Source organism: Epargyreus clarus, unplaced genomic scaffold (genome assembly GCF_041222505.1).
Source record: "Epargyreus clarus isolate Ecla_fem2 unplaced genomic scaffold, WU_Ecla_fem_2.2 ptg000001l, whole genome shotgun sequence".
Lineage (NCBI taxonomy): Eukaryota > Metazoa > Arthropoda > Insecta > Lepidoptera > Hesperiidae > Epargyreus > Epargyreus clarus.
Genome location: NW_027332209.1, coordinates 14,806,064 through 14,830,934, shown reverse-complemented (window position 1 = coordinate 14,830,934; position 24,871 = coordinate 14,806,064). Strand labels below are relative to the sequence as shown.

The following is a 24,871-nucleotide window of genomic DNA, read 5'->3' as shown; positions in this document are numbered from 1 at the left end:
CCGCTTACCTCATGAAATTTTGTTTGTTACAAAGTATACTAAGACCTACTAAGTGATATAAGTAGCGGTTTTTTTTTTGTTGTTTCATGTATTCTTTTTGTAGCGCGACTACGATTGCACAGGCACACTACATAGTATATCAGTCAGTATATATCAATGCATAAATGAAACACTTAAACTCCAACACTGTTGAGCAACTAAGAAATTTGGCATATTTAAACAGGCTATATCAAGAATTACTTAATACTTAATAATAAGACATTTAAGTAAACGAAGCGACAAGGGAAGTTTTATCTATATAAATATGAGTCGAAGTTTTCTTTGTTCGAATGAAGTTTCTTATGCCAACATTTCAAAAACACGAGAAATGCATCAAGTTTAAGTTATCGCACGTATAAATTAGACATTTCAAAGTTAAATTATTCGGAATTTGAGCAAAAAGTGGGAAGTGGTTGGGAGCGCTATCATTAAAATTCCCAAGCCGGTGGTAAGTACACAAGTGCTTATTTTACTTCGCAAGTTTCGTCGTAATTCGAAGTTGTCTCCATTGCTCCCAGCCTAGTTTTCCTGGCATTAAGGCATAACTAATTCTTAGGAAAGAATTATAATAATTTAAAACGAACGTGAACCACTTGGTTTAAAATCATACAGTATTCGTAGTTTAATTTTAGTTACTATGTTGCTTCATATTTGTTGCAACCGAATTAATATAAAATATGAAATTGCGATTAAAGACCAGATAATTCTAAACTTTCATTCTTCATTATTTTTATATTAGAATCGCAAGGATTTTATTTCGCATTCTTACTAAGCATTTAAATATTTAATTTAGGAATCCATTTTTCATCTAGGCAGAATATATTTTTGTAAATGTCTACTTAAGGAGAATCCTAGCTATCAGCTATCAATTATGGCAATTTATTAAAGAAGGCGAGACGTTTCAACTTAGGCGAAGCTGTGAATTTGTGATCGACTTTCAAATGAGTGAATGAATCAAATAAATCTCATTTTCTTAAATCGTTAATGTCACATTAATTCTAAATGCGATTAGCTCTCGTAAAATTACGTAATCTATCAGTTGGAATACTAGTTTAACCCAATATTATGTAAATCAGCCCGTGTTATGGTGGCATTTCTCCAAACTCGTTTTCAGGGCCGAATTTGGAGGAGCGCAGGCGGAGCTTTTGGGTCTGGGGCCTCCACAAGAGAAGGACATTCACAGTATAAATAAAAAAAATACCAAAATTTCAACCGTTACCTACTATTACGGATTTTGTTTCAAAAAGTATTTTTTTTGCATTTTCACCTACTTGCACTTTTATACTTGCACTTAACTAAATATCATACCCTTATTGAAATAATTTTGTTTATTGGCAATATTTTTTGAACATTTCACTGAAAAAAAAGACATCCTTTTACTAGGAAAATAATAAGGTGCTTCTTCCTTCGTTGCCAGGTCCTCTTTACCTCCAAATCCGGCCCTGTCCGTTCCATGTGAATGCCTTTGTGTGTTAATGTGTTTTGCAACTGGATAATGTCACACACTGTGGAGTCGCCGACAATAATACTACTCACGACGTGGTTTTGACTCAGGTGAGACCGACTTTAAGGCTTGCAGTCCAACTTCACAACGACAGTATTTACATTTTTTGTATTTTTTTTATAATATAGGAGTAGCAGACGAGCATGCAGTCCACCTGATGGTAAGTAGTTCGACTCCGGCGGCACCACCACCACACCTATTTCCTCCTCATGGTTTGAAGGGTGTGGTAAGGGAGACATACTATTCCGAGGCGTTCCAGCTTAGTCCTCAGGGGTAGCGGCGCATCTGTGGCCGATCTCAGGTAGGAATATTTAATCTTATCTGGGGTTGATTACAGATGTCCATGGGCGGCAGTAGCTACTTACCTTCAGGTGGGCTGCGTGTTCGTCTGCTACTACCATATTATAAAAAAGGAGGCTTGCTTTAATCAAATACAACTTTGAAATACATACTAATATTCACTGTAAAGCTTTTTCTAGCAGCCGATTACAAATTTATAAGTGTAGAGACACCCTAAAGTATGATAGCTTTACATCTCTACCTGCAAATAGAGGCGTCGCGTGAAATTGCACGCCTGGCTATTTGTAGCGCTCACCGCAAATTAGCGCCTCTACTCCCCTTCGCATACGATATGTAGGTACATAGCATGAGTAGGTACTCATATATGTGAGGGTGGTTTTTGTTCATTTTATTTAATTTTAGTATATGTAATTTTTAGTATAATATCGAAGTGAGATCGTCATTTGCATGCAGTCCACCTGGTGGTAGGTGGATACTGCCGCCCATGGATATCTGTAATCAATCCTTGATAAGATTAGTCCTAACTAATTTTGGTTACAGATGCATTGCTACCCCTGAGGACTCTTATTACACCTCAGATTTATAAAAAATAATAAATAAAATATTTATAATTTCTAAAACCTTTACTACAGCCTTCAAACCAAAACACAGCAGCGCTTAACACTGCTGTTAAGACAGAAATACGTGTGGAGGTGGTGCTTAAAGAGTACCGAGCGTAAAAAGCACCGCAGAGGGCTCTACAACCTTATGTTGGTAACCGAGGTTCATTTCTTGATATTTGGTACGTATAAACTCTATATTTTTGTTATTTAAATTCAATTTAACGATAAAAAACACCGCGAGGGAACGTATATGCCTGAGAGCTTTCCTTAATGATCCCAAATGCGTTTAGGTCGATAAGAATGTTTATGGTGTCATTATATGTGGAGGAGAATGTTATTTTTAAATATAAGGGTGTTTTTCAAGATGCAATATTTTTTCCCAGACTCGCTCTTGGCCAGTTTTATCGTATTCCTAATTTATGTATATGGATAAGAGCAAAATAGCGGAGAAGAAAATTTTAAAATAGTTCTAAAACATACGTACGTACTCATATTATAAAAAATCACGTTAAAGATAGCAAATACTCTATTTTACTTCAAAAACTTTGGAACGAAACCAAAGAATGATAAGAAAGAAAAAATAAGAAGACAGTTGTTGTCCTAATGCGCCTACACGCGGCTCGTGCCAAGGAAAAACTTTGAAAATTCTGCACAATTATGCAAATTATATTATACACAAGTCTGGGGCGTGGGACGAGAACTTTGTGACATCTAGTTGAGGTAATAACATACTAAGATTAGCTATTTATGTTGTAGACCTTATTATATTTTGTCAGGCGTGTTGTGAAACTTTTTTAATAAATAAAAGTAGGGATCCAACGAGTATACAGTCCATTTGATGTTATGAAGTTACTGAAACTTAAAGACAATTGAACTTCCACCTAGAAGGAATAAGAATCTTACCTAAGAATTTAAGAAATGGTCGAATCAATATGGTTCAACCGGGAAGGTACCATGTCTATTCTATTTGTACTATGAAGCAGTTCTTCTGAAGGAGAGAGCGATTTAGTGTGTCCTGTATTAGCGTCTTTCTCTTATCATACAGCTGTCATAAAGCAGAAGTAGATATGGTGGTGGTTTCCCTACGGAGACAAAACATGGTAAGTGTTCAATTTTAAATGGAAGTGCTATAGTACTATCTTTGGTATAGGACCTAAGATAGCGAACGATAGGAGGGGCGTTGTACCATCTTTTTTTTTTTGTTTACGAGGGGGTAACCTTCAAAAGGTACCCGACGTCGCCGGGTTATGTGGGACTTTTATCGCACTAAATCCCCCACGGTTGCCGTCCTCAGCGCTTGAGAACACCGGGATCTAGTCCCGAAAGTACAAGGACAAGTGGAGTTGTACTTACCGTACGTAACTTTAATACGAAATTTAAACACTTCAGATTAGTAGGTATACAGTATACAGATCTTTTAAACCCGAACACATCGCCTGTACACCTCTATTATAAAACAGTAATAGGTAGTACAAAAAGTTGCCACCTTCAAACCTCTTAACTCCGTAGTAATTTCTTAAATTACGTGTGGGTGCTAAAATAATGAGGTTCTTTGCTAACAGTAAACGTTGCTGGATTTTTCTCATTCATGGAATATTTCAGCGGTAAGTTTGTGCTGAAAATATTTCTTTCTTTCAAGTGTATGACGCTGGTAAGGCTGATTTTTTGTCGGTTTCAGGTGGGTTTTTTAATTGTGTGTGCTTGGTACTAAAAATATTTTGACTGTCGGGCTATATTTAGGCGCTTTATAATTAAAATTGACGACTCAAGACTCAGAAGTTATTCACAATTTTGATCATAGAAAAGATTTATGAATTTACTTGTCCATCGGTTGGTGGTCATTGCCGTCCATGAATTTTTGTGACCAACCTAACATAGGACCGGTTGATTATAGATGCCACCTGAGGACTTATCAGCATATCAGTTACATTACACATTATACAGAATGTCATGTGAGTACCACGAAAAACTTGATGAGAACATAGGTTGGGACCTAGTTTGTCGTGGTACTTACGGGACACCCTGTATAAGTCAGCCAAGAAGGTGGTAGAACCCTTTTTGGTTCGACTCCGGCGGCACCATCGCCACACCTATTTCTGCCTAATAACAGCAGTGTTAGGCGCTGCTGTGTTCCGTTTTGAAGGGTGTGGTAAGGCAGACATATTTTTCCGTGGCGTTCCAGCTTAGTCCTCACGGGTAGCGGCTAATCTGTGGCCGACCTCTGGTAGGAATATCTAATCATATCTGGGGTTGATTACAAATGTCTATAGGCGGCAGTAGCCACTTACCATTAGGTGGACTGCATGCTCGTCAGCTGCTCCTATATTATTAAAAAAAGCCAGCATCTACCGCTCATTCCAGAACTTCTTTCGTTAGAAATGAGTGTAACCTACCAATTCTAGTTAATTAGAAATACTACAGAATTAAAGAATAATTCCGTATGAACAATCATTAGCGCATACATATTCGAGGTCACATACCTCGAATATGTATGCGTCTGAGTCTTTACTCATACCAAAATAACGCGAAAACCGACATTGCAAAACTTCATAATTCTCACGAGAACATTAAGCGAGACGATATTGACGGAAATGAAGAAATTTTATACCGCACTTTTAATACAAAAACCATGGCGTTTAAACGCTTTATCCTCGTAGGGGAAGCGTCCCCATGTGTCATTTTTACGAGTCGATTATGCACGTGCGTGGTATTCCTGTATAAATCTCCCATCCAGCCTGCGGTTCCACGTATCACGTGTTTTTCACAGGTAGATACGTTTAATGGACCATTTCTCACCTGTAACCGTTTTTCGAAAACCGTTTTAGGTTCACCAGTCTATGATATATAACTGTGGTTGCCAGGGGAAATAGACTTTCGAAGATCGTAGTCTGATGAATGACACACCTATTTCTGATTTAAAACAGGAGTGTAGAGATGTGTTCTAGTGTGAAGCATGTGGAATGCATCGTCTTATTAGCTAATTAATATCATATTATTGCATTGTTATCAAAGTTATGTGCTCTAAAAAAAAATAGGAGTTAAGAGAAAATAATTGCTAATTTTGACTCATGTTCACGAGGGTTGTAATGGATCTCCATAACCGTAAACGAAAATATCAGAAAAACCTTAACCGTAACCGAATCCGAGTTAACAGTTTCGGATGGTGGCAAACTCCAAATAAGACTCGGGTAAGTTATAAATAAAATTAAATTATTACATATTTATAATTTCTCTACGTTTACAATATTTGAAAACCTAATATCCGTTACAGAAACTATCCGAAACTATCTGATAATCCGAAATATTTATATATCCGTAACCGTATCTGAAACCGGTGAAATATTTTTCATATATCTGTATTCAGATCCGAAATTTCATATCCGTAACATCTCTAACATTGCAAGTTAGTAAAAAGTTTGTAAAAATAGATGTTGGTAACAGAAATAAGACACCTTTCAGATTAATCTGTACCGGTACAGCCACCCTTTGAGTACAATTGAAACGGCTGCAAACATGTCATTGTCGAAACACCTTTATTTGTCCATGCCCGGGTATCGAAAGGTTGAACCTTTTATTAACTCCCGAATAACTAGCAGCGGGGAAAGCCGGATAAAAAGCAGGATATTGAGGAAAATCCGGTTTGAACCGCCTCTGAGGATGAATGTGACTGTTGACTGAATCGAGTTATATGTAACTTTGTTTTGGATTACAACTTGCAGTGTCGTTATGTACCGGATTCTATGTCATTTTCCTACTAATATTATAAAAGCGACACTTTGTGAGGATGGATGTTTGCTTGTACACTTTTGTAGCAAAATTTACTAATCAGATTGGGTTAAACTTTATAATAATATTATATTTTGGGCTTATTTGTCTTAAATAGTTGTAACTAAAAAATTTTTAACAAAAAATACAACCGACTTCTATGTCACTACAAAGTAAAAAATAATTCAAATAAATGTTGGTTTAGTACATATTTCTGAAGTCGGCGCTCATATTAGATACGCTGTTGACATCGTTATCCAACGAAATATATTGATACGCTCATATTAGATACGCTGTTGACATCGTTATCCAACGAAATATATTGAGCGCCGACTTCAGAAATATGTACTAAACCAACATTTATTTGAATTATTTTTTACTTTGTAGTGACATAGAAGTCGGTTGTATTTTTTGTTAAAAATTTTTTTTCACCCTTTTTAGTGATGACATAATAACATTTATATTAATACAATATAAAATTGTATAAACGAGATCACGAATTAAGGTAAGGTCTGAATTTACATTGATTGGAACCGCCCGCTCGCAGGGCGCTGCCGCGCCCTGCTCGCTTAGTTTTATATTGTCTTATATGTTCCAACCTAACCTAACTAAATAGTCAATGATGAACTGGCTTTGCAATTTCATTAGAACCTACAGCAAATATCTTCAAACACAACTCAATTATTCCCATTGGTTGAGGAGTTACATATTTTGTCTCCGAGCCACATTATCAGATCCTCAAATAGTCAATGATAAACTGGCCTCGCAATTTCATTAGAACCTACACCAAATATCTTCAAACACAAGTCAATTATTCCCATCGGTTGAGGAGTTACATATTTTGACTCCGAGCCACATTATCAGACCCTTAAATAGTCAAAGATAAACTGGTTTTTCAATTTCATTAGAACCTACACCAAATATCTTCAAACACAACTCAATTATTCCCATCGGTTGAGGAGTTACATATTTTGTCTCCGAGCCACATTAGCAGACCCTTAAATAGTCAATGATGAACTGGCTTTGTAATTTCATTAGAACGTACATCAAATATCTTCAAACACAACTCCATTATTCCCATCGGTTGAGGAGTTACATATTTTGACTCCGAGCCACATTATCAGACCCTTAAATAGTCAAAGATAAACTGGTTTTTCAATTTCATTAGAACCTACACCAAATATCTTCAAACAAAACTCAATTATACCCATCAGTTGAGGAGTTACATATTTTGCCTCCAGAACCCACTCTGATCCTCATCATATTTAAATGGGACCAACTTGTAGCAATTGTCCACACACGAAATTAAAGGCATTAAAATAGGTTCATAAACGGCGAAGTTATGGCTGTTATATTTACATGGGTGGAGGAGTTCCCCTCTTTTTCTCCAGAACCAATCGATGGATCCTAACCATATTTAAATGGGACCAACTCGCAGCTCGTCTCTACACAATAAAAAAAGAATTATTAAAATCGGTCCACTAACGGCGGAGTAATTGCTGTACATACATAAAAAAAAAAAAAAAAAAAAAAAAAAAGATACCGGCCGAATTGATAACCTCCTCCTTTTTGAAGTCGGTTAAAAAGTCAGAGGCAGGTTATACCGTTTTTTTTTTTGTTTTCGAGAGGGAAACCTGGAAACCTTCAAAAGGTACCCGACGACGTGGGAGCGACACCGGGTTATGTGGGATTGCACATGGTGGGCCAGGCCTTAACTATCCTCAGTCATAAACAATTTAACCGTAATAAATTTACCTTACTCTAACTTTGCAAAAAGTATTTTATCAACGTGTTTCTGTTTACCCTTTATGCGCAGCAAGATGTGAGTTTACTTTAAAAAATTGCATGAAGTGTTTTAAAGCGAAATTTTCGCACGTATTTTAAAAACTGATGCGGCGTGTTTCCGACGCTTGCGGTGTTCCGAGGATAAGGGCGATTACACACCGTGCGTTTTAAACGACAATTTTTTAATACGACTTCTTTAATCAATTAAGTCTTGCCAATGCTTGGCATAAAAGTTTTAAATAAAAGATACCTACGACCTACGATATGTCTGTCGACTCGAGGTGTCTTTGGAGAATTTCCTGCACCATCAAGTTTATTATTGTAAGTTAATATAGTTATCACACGATAATACGACATTACTGATTAATATACCTACATAATTGCCAGATACATCCTTGTACTATAATATAAAAACTCATTGCCCGAAACTAGAATTCTTATTCTTAAAGACTTACTGCATGGACTAAATGGTTCTTTGCTAATTCAATATAAAAAAATATTAATAAAATAGAATTTTATAACGTGTCTTATGTACAAATACCTCATATTTATGTGTAGGCAACCGCACCTATCAAACGCAACGTATGCGCGCAGCTTTACGAGTTACGCGAGATTTTTACCGTATTTTGTCGTGTAGCGTTTATAGAACAACACACGGCTTTTATAGCTTGAATATTTTATGCACTAGTTCGGAGAAGGAAACTGTGATGGGAACATTGAATCCGAATATTCTAATCTTATCATGGATATAAAATATATTGAGATGTTTCATCCTATTTGTGGTAAAAGTTCTTGTATTTTCGTTGGTTTATGTTGGTTTTGGTACGTTAAAATATTGTGAGATGCTTTTTGATGGTAAAGTTAAAGTAATACTTGAACTTGTCTTATTATTTACTAAATTACTTTCAGCATAATACATTGTAACGCGATGCGCCTGTTTAATATTAAATGCAATTCAACAATTGTTAGCCTTTATAAAGTAAAAACTTGATATAGGTAAAATAATTATTTATTAAGTTATGATTATAAATTATTTTCATAGCGATTAATTATTGTCTAAAACGCATATATATAACAGTCAGGACGAATCCTAACATGTTTCGACGTCGTCTCGCGTCACAACGTCGTGTCGTCATCGTGAAATTTGTGTTCCAGTCTCAACTTTACAATTCTATTTTTTATTAAAAGTAACGATAATAGAGAGGGTTTACTTCCAAAAACATTGTTTCATTAAAAACACAACATTTGGTATGTACGTTGCACTAGAGAACCTAATACAGAGCCAGTAACAAATTCCCAAACATTTTCATTTTAAAACCGCGAGCTCCAAGCGCCTGTATAATTTGAGAGCAATCTCGCACGCGCGCGTTTGTTTGCTATTTTTTTGTGGCAGGCGTTATCACCCGCACTTGTCGACGTAGCACCGTGAATATATTTTTCCCTATGTTATCTCGATGCTAATCTCATTCGCTTTTACATCCCCTTCCTTGTTTGCATTCGATTATCCGCAATAGCATTTGTTAAGTAACTACGCCATTCAGCCCTTTTAACCATATTGGTATCGTTTTCGATCTAAAGCACTCTTTCGGGATTTAACATTCTATTTTGTTACTATATTGCTGTAACGAAGCGTAATATCGACCTTTTTGCAAATTACAATACGTTTACTTTTGTTTTTGAAACAAAAAGCTGCGGTTGATTTAGGCTATTATTGTGATAATATTTTCGAAGGCATATTGAAAAAATCTGGCTGCTTCGCTATGAATACTAAGTGATTGGTTAAATTGGTATTCATATTTATTTGCCGCACTGCAGCAGTGTGCTGGCGTATTTTTGAAGTCTAGTCGTGTAAAGGTGGTAGAACTCTTTGACCTTCTGTTGGGGTGGCACCACCACCCATCTAATTTTGCATAACATAAAAGGTGTTGTAGTGCTGATTTACTTTAGACAGACGTTCCATCTTAGTCTCCAGGATTATCGCTTCGCATATAATTGCTTATCAATGTTAAACCGTCTGATAAAATGATTTATTCCTAAATTTTTGCTATTCTATCTACTAAGGGTTGTAAGGAGACCTATAAGTCAAAATATAGTGGAGGTTACAAGGATCGCGATAGCATTCTTTCACTGTAACCTGCCACGCGCACCTGGGTGAAATGATACCCCGTGCATATAAGTGCATGCGAGGCACGTATAAAATAATATAGCGGCTTACATTATTCAGTTGTGACCTACCAATTTCCCACGGCGTCGGCCCTGTTCCTCCACACAGCCTTATTTATATTCGGAGCACAGAGGCTGACGCGTGATTTACTGGCCCGGGACCTGCCCATTAGCCCGAGATATTGTGCCGAGAGTAAATATTCCTTATTAATTAATAGCTGTTATTGAACGTACAACAGAAGGTTTAGAATTAAAAATGATGGAACAAATTGTTAGATTGTTGCTTGTATTTTACTAGAGATATTATAGGAAGGTCTGCCCGCTCGTGTATATCTGTAATAGATAGAAGACACTTCAAAATTTTTAAAATGTGTTACCATGGCTCTATTAAATATACTATCAATACAAATATTAAGAAATAAAGGGTGATCTACATGCAGGAAACTGTATTTTACAGTGTTTTATTTATTATCGATCGGTTTATTTATTAAATCGCTATGTAAAAGGGTAGTATGTATCGCTATGTAAAGGGTAACTTTCAATATTTTATAATTTTAATAGACAAGTTACGTAATTATAGTGTAATTCAATTATGACTTCAAAGCTGTGCATAGATTTTAAACCATTTTGTTATATTCAATTATAACTGACAGTAATGACACTTTTCTAGAGAGTGCGCGGCCAGTACCTTATTTATACAACACATATCTTCCATTCCACTATTTCTAAGCAAAAACCACTGGAATGAATGTTCACGTGCTAGAAAAGTCGTAAACACATGTGATTGAATTCGCGCGTAATAATCCCCCGCCCCACAGCTGTGCACAATGTGTAGGCATGTTCGAAAGCACAATGAGCGATATATCACACTCATCAGTTAATGTGACGTCGTGACGGCTTCACAGTGTCGCTAGGTTGTACTAAGCTTTTGACGAAAGAAAACAGCTTTCTGTGTTTCCATTGGCATATGTAATAAATCCCAGACAAGATTAGAATTCTGCCCGAACTCGACAACAGATGGGCCGCTTCTCCTGAGGACTAAGCTGGAGCCCCTCGGAAAAGTATGTCTCCCTTACCCTTCAAACCACAACACAGCAGCGTTTAACACTGCTATTATTAGGCAGATATAGGAGTGCTGCCGTATTGCTGGAAATACGGCACTGGGAATTCTACCTGTAATTATGTAAGAAATATTGGGATTACGGAGAACTCTTCATAGCGAGTTGATTTTCTCTCACGCTTTTCACGCTCTCTAAGGTTTTATCTCTAGTGAGTGTGTGCGAGCGCTCTAAATGATATCAGCATTCTTTGCGAGCCCTTCAGTAAATAGACACTTTACTGTATTTTTACGCAACGCGCCGCACTACCCTTTGTTCAAGCATCTCTAGGGATTCGTCCTATTTTTACTTTACTTTTTCACCCACAGATTATTTATACTTAACATAATTAAGAAATTAATATTAAGTATAAATAAATTGAAGGTCACGAAACAATTGCAAGATTTTTAATGTTTTTTGCCTCCAATGGAATTTTAGTTAAAATGCTTAAAACTTAATATACTCCTACTTATAGTACCTATATTATTCAATCCAGCTGAATTATGAATAATTATAACGTTATCATAGAATTTTATTACATTCGTAGTTATATTGTTCTTTTTTAGTGTATAATTTAGTACTGTTGTGTTTTGGTATTTATTTGTTGTTTGGTTTTTTATATGTAATAAAATTTGATTTATTTTGAAATACAAATTGAAAATACGATAAGCATAAAAGGTTCAGACATCATTGAAGTTTCCACCATGTATCTGAATGTTCTTAATATTGAATTGTTCAGTTATTTTTTTACCTATAATTAAGTACTATTTTACATCTCGTGTCAATTTTGCCTAATGTTAAGTTTACGGCAATACTATTAATAAAATTATATATTTCTAGATTTCATACCATAGAAATAATTTAATCAGTAATTATTTTGATAATATAATATCATTCGCGACTTCACCTGCGGAGATCATACGAGTACGAATATATCAGTAAATTATTAACCTATTGCTCAAATTTCATGGTTCTAGTTTCAGTACTTTCGGCTTTACAACAATTAGCCAATAAGTTCTTTCACTTTTATACATACAGAAGATTACATAAAGGTGTATTAAAATACAAAAATAAGTGATGTATACATTTATTAAATATTTACAAAGACTCGACATAATTCGTTGTATAAAAATTATCACGTACATAACATTACATTTACATAAAAGTAACATCCCTTGTTTAATAGCTGTATAGGTACTGTACTCAGCTATTTCTAAATAATTTAATGGTCATGGAGCCTTTAGAACAGGCTAACTTTTATTATTACTCGTAGATGTTGTGAGTGCTGTAAAATTAAATTGAATTGACCAATGTGATCGTGTGTAGCCGATTAGTGGTGTCCGTAGTATCCGCCGAGGCCGCCGTAGCCGCCGAGTCCGTGGCCGTATCCGCCGTATCCGCTGTACCCGCCGTAGCCTCCGTAGCCGCCGAGGCCGTGACCGTATCCGCCGTAACCGCCGTAGCCGGCACCGTGGCCGCCGTAGTAACCACCACCTAGAAATAATATTTCGTTTAGTTATAGCAAGTATTTTTTTTCTCTACATAATCCTTTCGTGTTGTGAGGATTCGGTAAAAGTGTTTACGGAAGATCCTTTTTCTTAAGGATTTCATATACATTATTTTATGAATTTGAAAGTGGCAATTCTTTTGGTCGAAGAGTGCTTTTATATTTTGTCCAAAGTCCTATGGATACATGGATATTTAAAACTTTTGTTTCGATATCAGTTGGTTATAGTGGCGAGTAATTCTGATTACCGAGAATTGCGTCAACTACCTGCCTTATTACTTCTTGTACGCATATATAGAATGCCCCGCGTGACAGTGCAGTCATCATACAGGTATGTTACGCAGTGGGTTACAGTTTGGATCCCCGGCCACACAGATGTAAATGATATATTCCGATTCCCGTTTGAGTATAAGGTTTAGGTATTTATGAATTCTTCTTTTTGAATGTCCATTGCACCTATGACCCCGGAAAATTAATAATGAGGAGCTATAAGTGTAGAAAGGTTTACATACCAAGTCCGCTGTAGCCGCCATATCCGCCGAGACCGTGACCGTATCCGCCGTAGCCGCCGTATCCGCCGTGCTCCGTGACGTACGACACCTTGCTCACGGCCACCGGGCTACCCGCTGCGAAGGAATGGGCTGGTTTAATTTCGCTACTAATATATCATGCTGGCTAACGTACGGCTTCCTACGGAGCTGTATTCGGATTTATGAGAAATTATCAGCTTGGGAAGATTTCTGCAAGGATCCAGAGGGTAAGCGCTAAGATTTAATTTGATTTATGAGTATGGTTTAGTATTCAGTTTTAGTTTAATTGTTTTAAATGCTTGGGGAGCTATCTAAGGCTGTCAAAGAAAACGATGAAATAAATTGAGAATTTCTCTTAAGAAGCCGATTCATAAATGTTACTCTAAGAACATAAGTTCGTAGTATATATATAGTTAGTTATAGTATTATCAGTCTTAACAATCATTGTAACATTATTCTGGAACCAGTTAAAATTTATAATTATTTTTACTTGAAAGCTGGTTATTCTACGTATACTCTTAGTCAACTTATTAGGTACTTCCATTACTTCTGCTAAAGATATTACTAATTAACCATATCACATTAGTCAGATGTAAGATTCTTCAACTAACGAGGAAGATTATCTTCGTCATCAAAGAAGGTATAATTAATTTTAAATGTGATTAAATCGGATATTTAATTACGAGTGAATAGTATGAGGTTGCAATTCATATTACACTGCTTTCGCTATTTTTCCATTATCTTGAATTATCATGGCCATAAAAGTCTCATATAAAACCAACGAAAACGTTCCCAGAATTAGCTAGAAAGACTGATAATACCTAAATCATAACTCACGGCCCACTGAGTCAGAAGGGTGGTCATAACAGATTGTGAACGGCGAGTGTAACCGCGATCGAAAACAAAGGTCATAGTAACATTCAGTCTAGAACGATTTATTCTTAAAAAAATAAACCGCAAAAAGTCCTTGTAAACTATTTCCGCGTTTGTAAGAGTAAAAAAAGAGCAAAAAAAAAAGAGCAATAAGGTCAATATATAGTCTGCGGCGTGGTGAGTCCCTAAGAGAACTGTTTCCCACTATTAATATATTGACGGTGCATAGTCAATACATTTATGAAAATATTATGTATGTAAGAAAACACACTGATATGTTTGAAAAAAATAGTAACCACCATAACTTTAATACCAGAAATAGAAATAAATTAGCAATTCCTAAACATAGATTATGTAAGGTGGCTAGATCTTTCGTGGGCAACTGTATTCGCTACTACAATAAAATACCCGAACATTTTGAATCTCACAGAAAAAAAGTTTAAACATGTCGTTAAACTAACGCTATGTAAAAAAACGTACTATAAAGTAAGTGATTATTTGACTGACAAAACGGTGTGGTCTGAATTAGCTCCAGCTCCACATGTACCATTACGTTAAGTTAACATTGTCAAAAACATTTTTTTTTTAAAAGATGTGTGTTATGGAGTTTCTTTCGCCGCTTCTTCTCCATAACGAAACACCTTGTGAAGTGGTGGTAGTTGTTTTGACATTCAAAAGTGATCTGTAAAGAACCTATTTTGAATAAAAAAAATTGATTTGATTTGATTTGATTTGATTTAAAGATATAGATTAGTACTAGTTTTTATATGATACAAGTGCTGGTACATCAACCCAGGTGGATGTTAAGTAAGGGATCTTTCCCTACAACTGGTGAAGGTTTCTACGACGGAAGCGCATGAAAAGTAACTAACGTTCACCCATCCCCATTACTGACAGTCCGATATTGCTTAACTTTGTAAATTGATTACTTACGGTCTACTCAAGTCTCGTGCGAGTTTCAATAAATTATCACAGGAAAGAAATCCTACTTCAATATTATCATTGTTATGGCATTAAGGTATGACACATAGATTATACTCACAAAGACTCAGATATGTAATTACCCTATTCATGTCTGTTTCCCCGGGATTGAACCCGGAATTCGCATACTAGAATTGTGACATACTGTTATTAGTATTAGGTGATATTTAAGTAAATTATATTCTAAACGCGGTACACTCAACATCAATTATTGTTTACATAATATAATGAAGTGTCCATTAGGCCACCTGTACGTATCCGGAGTAATTCGGAGTAATTGGCTCGACCCGGGACCGAACCCGCACCCAGTCATTTGGTATAATAAATCAAGGGCTTTATTAAACTGTCATCAAAATCCAATCTAGCAAATTGACGTACCTATGTCTAGACTAGCGGAGGTCGGTTACATCAGGGATCGATATAAGTAATTTTTATGAGATTTCTGTCAGTTCCGTAATAAGTTCCGTTACTGATTTTAAGTAGGATAGTCCTATCAGAAATCGACTAAAAAGGTATCGCTACTCTAATGACTAACGTTTAATATCAGTAGCTACTAACTACTTTTATTTCCCATTGCACGGGTCTCTCCCTACAATTAGGGGAGACCTGGAGTGTCATCAGCCACGCTACTCTAATACGCATTGATAAAGGAATAATATTTGCATCTATACTTAACTACGCACTCCACATAAAATCAGTGCAGTTAAAATAATAGTTGCTCCGAGTTATGAAATTGATCCATCAACTCTAGATTTCTGGATTCCAACAATAATCGTAATAGCACGTGTTCTGAGTTCAAAGAAAAACCAGGGGTTTATTCTTGTTATAAATCACCTGCCTTCATCATCAAAATCCAATCTTAAACCGTGCTTAGTATTGAGGCGAAAACATGTTCTTAATCAAACGTACTATACAGTGTACATACAATATAATACATACAATAATAATTATGCCCGTCAGTTTGTGTGTCAAGGGCCCCATAGTTCCCACGTTTGAGGACAGTGGTACATTGTGAGTAAATGTTAAATTTTTTTAATTGTTCGCACTGTTCCGGCTTATCTAATCTGTGGCTATTAAGAATGATTCTTATTCTTCAATTAAATTTCGCCTTAATCATTAAATGACAAAATCTGTTAAATTAACCATTAGCAGTTATTGTTAAATTATTGAAATTGTTTTGTTATATTTGTCTCTTGCTTTATTTATAAGTACTTTATGATATTTCTTTTTAGTTTAACGAAGTATATTTTGGGCAACTAAGTAACTGTCCGAGAAAAAAATAAATCCAACGAAATATCCGGAATTTTTGAGATTTTTGTCCAGCATGGGTAATTTAAGCAGCTCTAAGTACGGCTCCTATTCTGTTTGCAGACAACAGTGACCGCTTAACATCAGGTGAACTGCAGGCTCGTTTTCAACTTCTTTTATATAAAAAGCTAAAAGTACAAAATGCAAGTGTTTCATACTTAATATTTGATAGTTCTTTTGACTTCTGTGGATTATCTACAGAGTTAAAGGTTCTGAGAATTGATAATCATTACTAATATCGTTGCGATGTTAATTAAAAACAAGGAAATATCATGAATAAGGTTTTTAACGATGTAATTAAGCCTATCAAAACAGGTTCATACTAATATAATGTACGCTGCCATCAAATATACATTAAATATGGGAAAATTGCGTTTAATCTAGACGGTGGGAAAACATGATTACTTTTAAAATAGTGAGTCATAACTGTATAATCTCATACATAACAAAAAATATTCCGTATCCTTTCCATTTTATTATTATGCAGTTGATTTTAAATTTAAACCAGTACCGTCTCGACAGAGTTGCCAGTATGTTTCCACTTTGAGACATTTGTAATTGCGTTCGTCGCTATGTAAATTTGTTAATTGAACACATCATTGATTATGTTCAACATATTTGGATAGTCAATGAAGCTGATTCTAATCTAATTATGTTATATCTTATAAATAACATTTAACTCTAAAGATCTATTATTAAAAGGTAGTCTAAGCAATTATTTGACTATACTTTTCTTCCCGACTTTTATCTTTTCTTACTTATTTGTTTCGTATACCTTGTACATGTCATTAAGCTATTGCCTTTAAATATCGAATAGATATCCACAAATTCTCCAAATGGCACCCCATTCTAGAATATATTATTGAACCTTACGTAAGTACTTTAGAATTTGACAATCAATATCGTAAAAGGGTCAATTAAGGTGAGTTACTTGCCCCAATTTGGGGGGTACCAATTGCGCGCGTAAATTGGGACACTGTAAAGTCTTGTCCGCGATATGTACTCATCGTTAGGGGTGTGTTCCACTGAGACTTACAAACGATTAAATAATTTTTGTTTATCGTATATTTTGCAGTTCGCTCTTTATCCGTATTTGTAGATATGGAACGCGATTCTAATCTAAGGTAACCAACACCTGTTTTGATTGTCGGTTCCTTAAAATAGTTTTCCAAACCCTTTTTATTTGTGTGAAAGTTTGCCAGATCAGATAAAATTGAACATTCATTTATAGCGTGCTATGAATTTGATAATTAAAATTCGAATAAGCTCTTTAAGGACTTCATACTCATATAACTATTGGAATATAACATTCTAGTAAATTCTAGTCATTGTTTTTTTTACCCGACTGCCAAGGAAGGGTTATGTTTTTCGCGCGTATCTTGTATGTTTGTCTTTCTTTATTTGATCCGATCTTACAAACGGCTGGATAAATTTCGACAGTTAATGTGTCATTACATTCGTCTCAATGACCCGAGTGTCCTTAGATAGGTGTTAGAAAAAAAAAATCAAAAGGGTGAATTTTTGGCGCGAAATAGTAACAAATTAAAAAAAAAAAGTTAACCGAACCTATCGAGTGGGATATGAAATGAAAGTAAATTAAACGTAGACTATAAAAATATATTTGTATATATATAAAACAGCAAGATGGCTGACTGACTGACTAATTAAATGACTTTTTCATTTTTCAGAAATCAACGTACAGCCAAAACCGCTCAACTTAGAGTTCTGAAATTTTGCACATGAGTTTGCTATATATCGTAAATAAATACTAAGAAAAGCTTTTTGGAAATTCCGCCCCTAAGAGGGTTAAATAAGGAAAAACAGTTTTTTTGAAATCCTTTAATTTTGAAGCAACTACTATAAAATTTAGTATTTGGCTTTCTGGGTAGGAACAAGAACACACCTCCCCATTCCCTTCCGAAAAATCAGCCCCGTAGAGAGTAAAATAAGGGTTAAAAGTTCATTTGAACAACCGTCAATTTTGAAGCAAACACTATAAAATGTTGTATCAGGCTTGTTCGATAAAAATAATGAAATTCTACCCCAATGAGGTATTATAATCACCGGATAGATGTTTTATAGATCGTAAATGGTGGATATTTTTTTGCGAAATAGTAACACGTTTTAAAAAAAAAAATACCAAACCTATCGAGTAGGGTATCAAAATAAAGGAACTTAAAAGATATTACATATACATTATATAATATATACATATATAAAACATATTGAGATGATTGTTTGACTAAATTAGTAGTGCTGCTGTGATAAAGATAAACGCAAAGGAAAACCGCTGAACTTTAGAGTGCTCGAAATTTACTCATAGGTTATTTATATAGCGTAAATGAGCTCTACGAGGATAAAATAGGATAATATTGTTTGAACATCTTTTGATTTTCAATACCTTTATGATTCATACCTTCTATGAAACTATGTATTTGGCTTTTTGGATAAAAATAATAAAACACCTATTTCACAGTTTTTGGAAATTCGACTTTAGCTTTAGTGCAGTCGGGTTTTTTGATTTTTTAATTAATTACTTGTTTTCATAGACAGCCTAGACTTCTAATTTAAATATTTCTTGTTGTATTATCTCAATCATTAGCTGGCTCAGTAAATAGATCTATACGAAAATAGAGATCAAATAAGATATTAAATAATAATTTCTGCTAACCTTTACCTAATGGAAGTCGACAATCGTTTGAAGGAAGTTCTTTACTACATGACTGAACTACATGATTGCTCGGATATGAAAATATTTCTTTACCGAAAATGTTTAGTTAAGTGGATAAACAATTTCCTACTATCCTACTTGTTTATTAAAGCATGTCTTATTTTCACGATACTCAAACTTTGTTGAAATACTATTAAATAAAGGAAGTAACCCAATCATAACTACGAGTATATTACTTATTTATGCGTATAAGTAGATTTATACATTGAAGACATTTTCTCGCATTATATTCTTCTTATTAGTGTAAAAATATGTAACTCTACACGTTTAATTATCTTATAGCTTTAGTTGGACCATGATCCCAGAAACTCGAAACATAATGAGCGTCGGAAGCACCGTCTTCGCTATTAGTCTCCTCGAATGATTCTCCCATTAAATGCTGTTTTATTGCTCTCCTAATGCACCCCAACCCCTTGTTTTCGATTGCACTTGCAATTTATAACTCCTCTGACTCGGAATGAAATCGAGAGGTTTCAGACGATTAATCTGAAACCTCTCGATTTCATTCCGTTAATGCTTTCATTAGCAATAAGGTTCTAAGAATTACAACTTTCCTTCGAAAACAAATAGTTTTGCTCTTACTTTTGTAACTTTACTTAAAGAGATTTATCAATGTCACTCTAATTGTAACAATGTGAAGTATTTGCGTGACCGATTCCGTTGTATTGATCTTAAAGAACTAGAATTAGAAGGTTATTTTTTGTTGGACATTTTTCGGATGAATGAAGTCACAAAAACCGTACGAACGTTTTTCTTAACTTAAGTTAAGGCTAATTTTACGATTAATATTATTTGAATAAAAGAAAACTGAGGCGATCATTGGGCTGAAAACTTTTCAAGGAAGTCAGTGGGATGTGAATCGATCGGTAATTGGAAAACTGACAAACTAAGAAAAGCCTCAGTTTGTATGCAAACTAAGTCCGCGTAAGCTTTTGGTCAAGAAACTTGAAGTGGAGTCGGAAGATCCAACGATTGTCGGAATCCAATTTGATAATGGAATTAGGGGGATTAATGGAACTTGAGATAGAGAAACTTTCAGTGCATTAGTTTTCATAGACAGGGAAAGGATTTGGTTCAATTTTCTCAGAGAGAGAAAAGCTATTAGGGAACTTAAATATTTAAGTTTTCTTGATACTTTGACAACTTAATTACTGAATATAAAAATTAGTATGTTTCGCTGAAAAATTAGGTCCGGTAATAAATAACGTCAATTACTATAAATACAATGGGCTAAATTTAGTGCCAATAAAGTTTTTATTGTTAGTATTAAAGCTACAAATCCTTGCAACAGCAGTTTCGTCTAAAATACGAAACATTTTACTGTATTTTTTAATTTCATTCCATTTTTACTACAACGAAGGTCAAAACTTACCGTATCCACCATAGCCTCCATATCCGCCGTAACTTCCGTATCCGCCGTAGCCTCCATACCCGCCGTACCCGCCCCCGTAGCCGCCGAGGCCGCCGTAGCCTAGGCCCGAGAGGCCTCGCTTTTCGGTCTTTTTGGCCTCCTCAGCGCATACCGCTGCGACCGACAGAGCTACAACAATCTGCGAAAAAAGATTTTTCATTATAATTGAAAATGTTTGATTTATCTATTGGGGTACCGGCCTGTTTCAGACTAATAACAATATAACCTAACAAACACTTATGTCTATACTTAAAAAAAAATGTGTTTCGTTTCGATCGTTTCATTATATTGCAAGTATTAGGTGTCAATTAATTACAAAATACAAAATAATTAAAGTTTCCATCATGAAATGTAAACACGAATGAATAATTATGATTATATTTATAAAGTGAACGTATCATACTATTGAGTATAGGAATTTGTACCCAATTATAATAATTATTATCATTTTCGTTTTAAACCACTAACCTATAATATAAAAATAGTTCAGTTTATATTGGATACGCTTTAATATATATTAATGTTAATTAAAATTGATACATATACCTAGCAAAGCTTTGAGCAGCTGGCAATAATTATGTTAATTCTATATCAAACTGAACACACACTATTGTTTAATTTGTCACAGAGCCCAATCAAGCTGAATAAGCAAGGAAGCCTTACGAAAGTTTAAATTCTATAGGGCAGTAGTTACCATCGATAATTGTGTATGGTTGTGGTGGAAGCCCGGTGGCGCAACATCCGAACAAAGACTGATTGAAGTATTGTTACACCCCATTACAGCATGTCATTGTTAGTTGTTATTAATGTTATGCACCCTTTGTTATTGTTTGTTTTATATGGACCTTTTGTCTTCACTAGTTGTGGTTTAGTTTTCATCTTGGTTTCACGAGCATTTAGATAGCAATATGTGCTTATTTTTCTATGTTTCGAATTTTGACATTAATGAATGAAATGAAATGAGTGTCGTAAATAATGATTATGTTTTTTAGTTTTACATTAATATAAAAATATTTATAATTGATTAATTATTAATGTCTCTTGCGTAGTAAGTTAAGGTATAAATTATTTTTACTATGAGAGGATATTTGAGCCCAGCCGTGCAAGAATAACGAGCTAAGGATGCACTATTTAACATCGCAAATTCTTTATCAGATAAAACAATTAAAATGTTATATTATACTAATTTATAGCTAATTTATATACAACGCAATTCAGTATAAAGAATATTAACATATTCTAGCCAAATTACTATGTATTAATACGTATACGAACTTTAATGTGTACATTTAATGCACTTGCTGATAATAATCTGTTTGCACGTGAACCTTGAGGCTGTTGCTAAAAATCACGTTGAAAGTGGGTCGGGTAGTCAATTTCCTGCCTCACTTGTTTAATACCTCGTATTACCACCATGGCTGCGTTGCATATTTCCCATAATTTGGGTAATATCATGCAGCTTGAGAGCTAAAGTATTTACGGTAATACAGTTTGCTAGGCTTGGCGCTTTGGTCAGCGTACTGACGTGCGGGGTAAAAGGTTTCGGATTCGATTCGCGCTTATACGTTAATACCTGTATTTTTTTTCTTTACTTAAGTACTTTTAATTGAACAGTTATATTTGTTGTTTTAAAATAATTGGTATAATGTTTTCATGTTTCGATTTCCTTTGTTAACTATCATGCATATTAGTGACATAGCAAGAAGATAATCTGTCCACCTGTTGTTAGTGCCTAGATTCTAGTATTTTTATTTATCGGGTTATCTATTATTTACTTCTAATGTATGGTTAAGGTACAAAAGGGCTAACTTAATGAATTGCATGACATGAAATATGATGCCATTTTTAAGAGTCCTAGGTAGGTGGATAAAATTTGTTAGTTGTTAGTAGTATAGTATACTAGTAAAAAAAAGTCTTCTATACATAAGCTATGTACTGGAAATGTTTTCGTCATTATTTTGGTATATAAAAACAAAGGTATATAATTGTTAAATATAATTTAACATTATGTTACAGCTAAAAATGTTATGTTTTAGAATATTTAGTAAATAGGCTACATGAACAGGAATGTAAGTTGAAGCTTTAGCTAAGTTTTAGGCACAAGACAATAAATTTAGTTAATTACTAATATTAGGTAAGGTAAGGTACCCAATATACCTTTTATGTACAAGGAATATTATACACAAAATGCGGTAACATTTAAAAAAAAAACCACAGTCCACATTAAGATAATGTTAATATTTTTTTGGAAAAGAAATATTTTTATAAATAAAATGATTATTTAATTCTTTAAATTAGTTAACTGAACGTAATTGTAATATGAAATAACATCTTATGTATTTTAAAGTAAATACTTAGCAATAAAAAAAATCGGTCTCATAATGTTCCTTGAGGAACTCCGAAAAATAAATTCGGATTACGTACGAAATTGTATGAGTAAAATATTATATGGGAGTTTTAATATTAATAAATAAATTCTTACCAGGAATTTCATGTTGGTGGATATCACAGTGTAAACTGACTGATACTTGAGCAGGCGTCCGCAGCGCTTATATACAAACGCGGTAGTAAGGACGGAGTATGGGCGGATCTGTTATTGTGCATTTTTTATATTCCCAAGGATAGCTTCGAGGGGGGTCGTTACGTTTTCAGTACAGTGTAGTGTTGAAAGAAGTTGGTGTTCAATTTTGTTTCTTTGTTTTGGTTGAATAATACGTACGGTAATACAAACTTTGTATAAGGTATATTATTCGCTAAGTTATGTAGTTCTGGTTGTGCGTTTAAATGTTTGTGAAATAAGTTTGTTTTGTTTATTGTTTGTATCTGTCGCTTTTATTTATCGTCCATTAATAATAAATTAATGTTTTCAGAGATCGCCATTTGATATTTTTATAGGAATTGTCGAATTTCGATATTTAGTAGCCAAAAATTGCATAGATCGATTAATTATTGATATTGGGTGTATGTAAATAGTTTAAAATTCCTATCAGATCACTATACATATCGCATATCTTACTAAAATACATTCTGATTTCAATTAAGGTACGTACTGCCTTAGTTTTCGGAAAAAAGGAATTTCCTAGATTAACGTAATACAATATTTATCATATGATAAAAAAGCAATGATAGCCTAGTGGTTAAGAAACGTGGCCTCTCGATCGAGGGGTCCGAGGTTCAAATCCCAGGCATGCACCTCTGATTTTCAAAATTATGTGCGTATTAGAAATTAATTATCACTTGCTTAAACGGTGAAGGATAACATCGTGAGAAAACCTGCATACCTGAGAGATTTATAAACAATAAAAAATAAATGTCAAAGGTATGTGAAGTCTACCAATACGCACTTGGCCAGCGCGGTGGACTATGGCCTAATCCTTCTCATTCTGAGAGGAGACCCGTTCCCAGCAGTGGGACAGTAATGGGTTGATGATGAATATTTATGAAAATAGTATTACAATAACCATTATCTACCTATTCAATTATTGTCCCTTTGAATTATTTGCACGGTTTTAGATTAAAATAATTTGGCATAAGGAATTTAATAACAATGGTGTTTTATTTCAAGGTGTCATTAACGCGATTGCTAACGTAATTGCATTTATACAATCATCATGTATAATCTTATGATCGTATGTGACATACGGTCATATACGTCATTATGGTCAAAATTACTAAGTATTTTAGGGTTAATGATAAGTTTTTTTGCTATCTTTAAAATTGTTTGCATTCTTTCAAGTTTCTATGTTAATTGCGATGTCTTGACTACACTCTACATTTTGTTTTAATAAGGATAGGTTACAGGGCCTTTTATAAATACACGTAAAGGGCTGTCCTTCGAAGCTGATGATGTATCGGACATACTTTTAGGGGAACAGTACTTTTTTCGGGATAAAACGTAGCCTTTTCTGAACCTCTGACAACATGTGTACATATACATGTGATTATTTCATGATAATGGATTTTTACTTATGGGTGAAGGTTTAATAAATAAACAAACTTACATTTACATTTAAATGTTATGGTTTTACACCACCCTCTTATAAGTGTCTTTGTCATTAAATAATTGCTGTAAATAACGTCATATACTGAGATAAAAGAGAAAATATAATTTTTAACTCTACCAGTATTGCACCTCCAACTTTCAGTAACTGCGCGAACTTCGCAACAGATATTAAACAGTTTACAGAAAAATGTTAACTTTTCACTTAGCTTTATTAAAAACTAAGTTCTCTGAGCACAGTTTTTAATTTTTACGAAAACTCTTTTTTATCTTTG

The 24,871-nt window shown here is 34.5% G+C and overlaps 1 protein-coding gene across 1 annotated transcript; it reads right to left on the bottom strand.

Moving 5' to 3' along the window:
* Window positions 1-12,326: 12,326 nt before the first annotated feature.
* Window positions 12,327-23,169, bottom strand: CPG6 (cuticular protein glycine-rich 6). The gene is made up of 4 exons (XM_073092702.1): window positions 23,079-23,169; window positions 20,558-20,735; window positions 13,275-13,388; window positions 12,327-12,749 (listed from the first exon to the last, which is right to left on the bottom strand). The coding sequence occupies exons 1-4, from the start codon at window positions 23,088-23,090 to the stop codon at window positions 12,586-12,588; spliced, it is 468 nt and encodes a 155-aa protein (XP_072948803.1). The 5' UTR covers window positions 23,091-23,169; the 3' UTR covers window positions 12,327-12,585.
* Window positions 23,170-24,871: the final 1,702 nt, after the last annotated feature.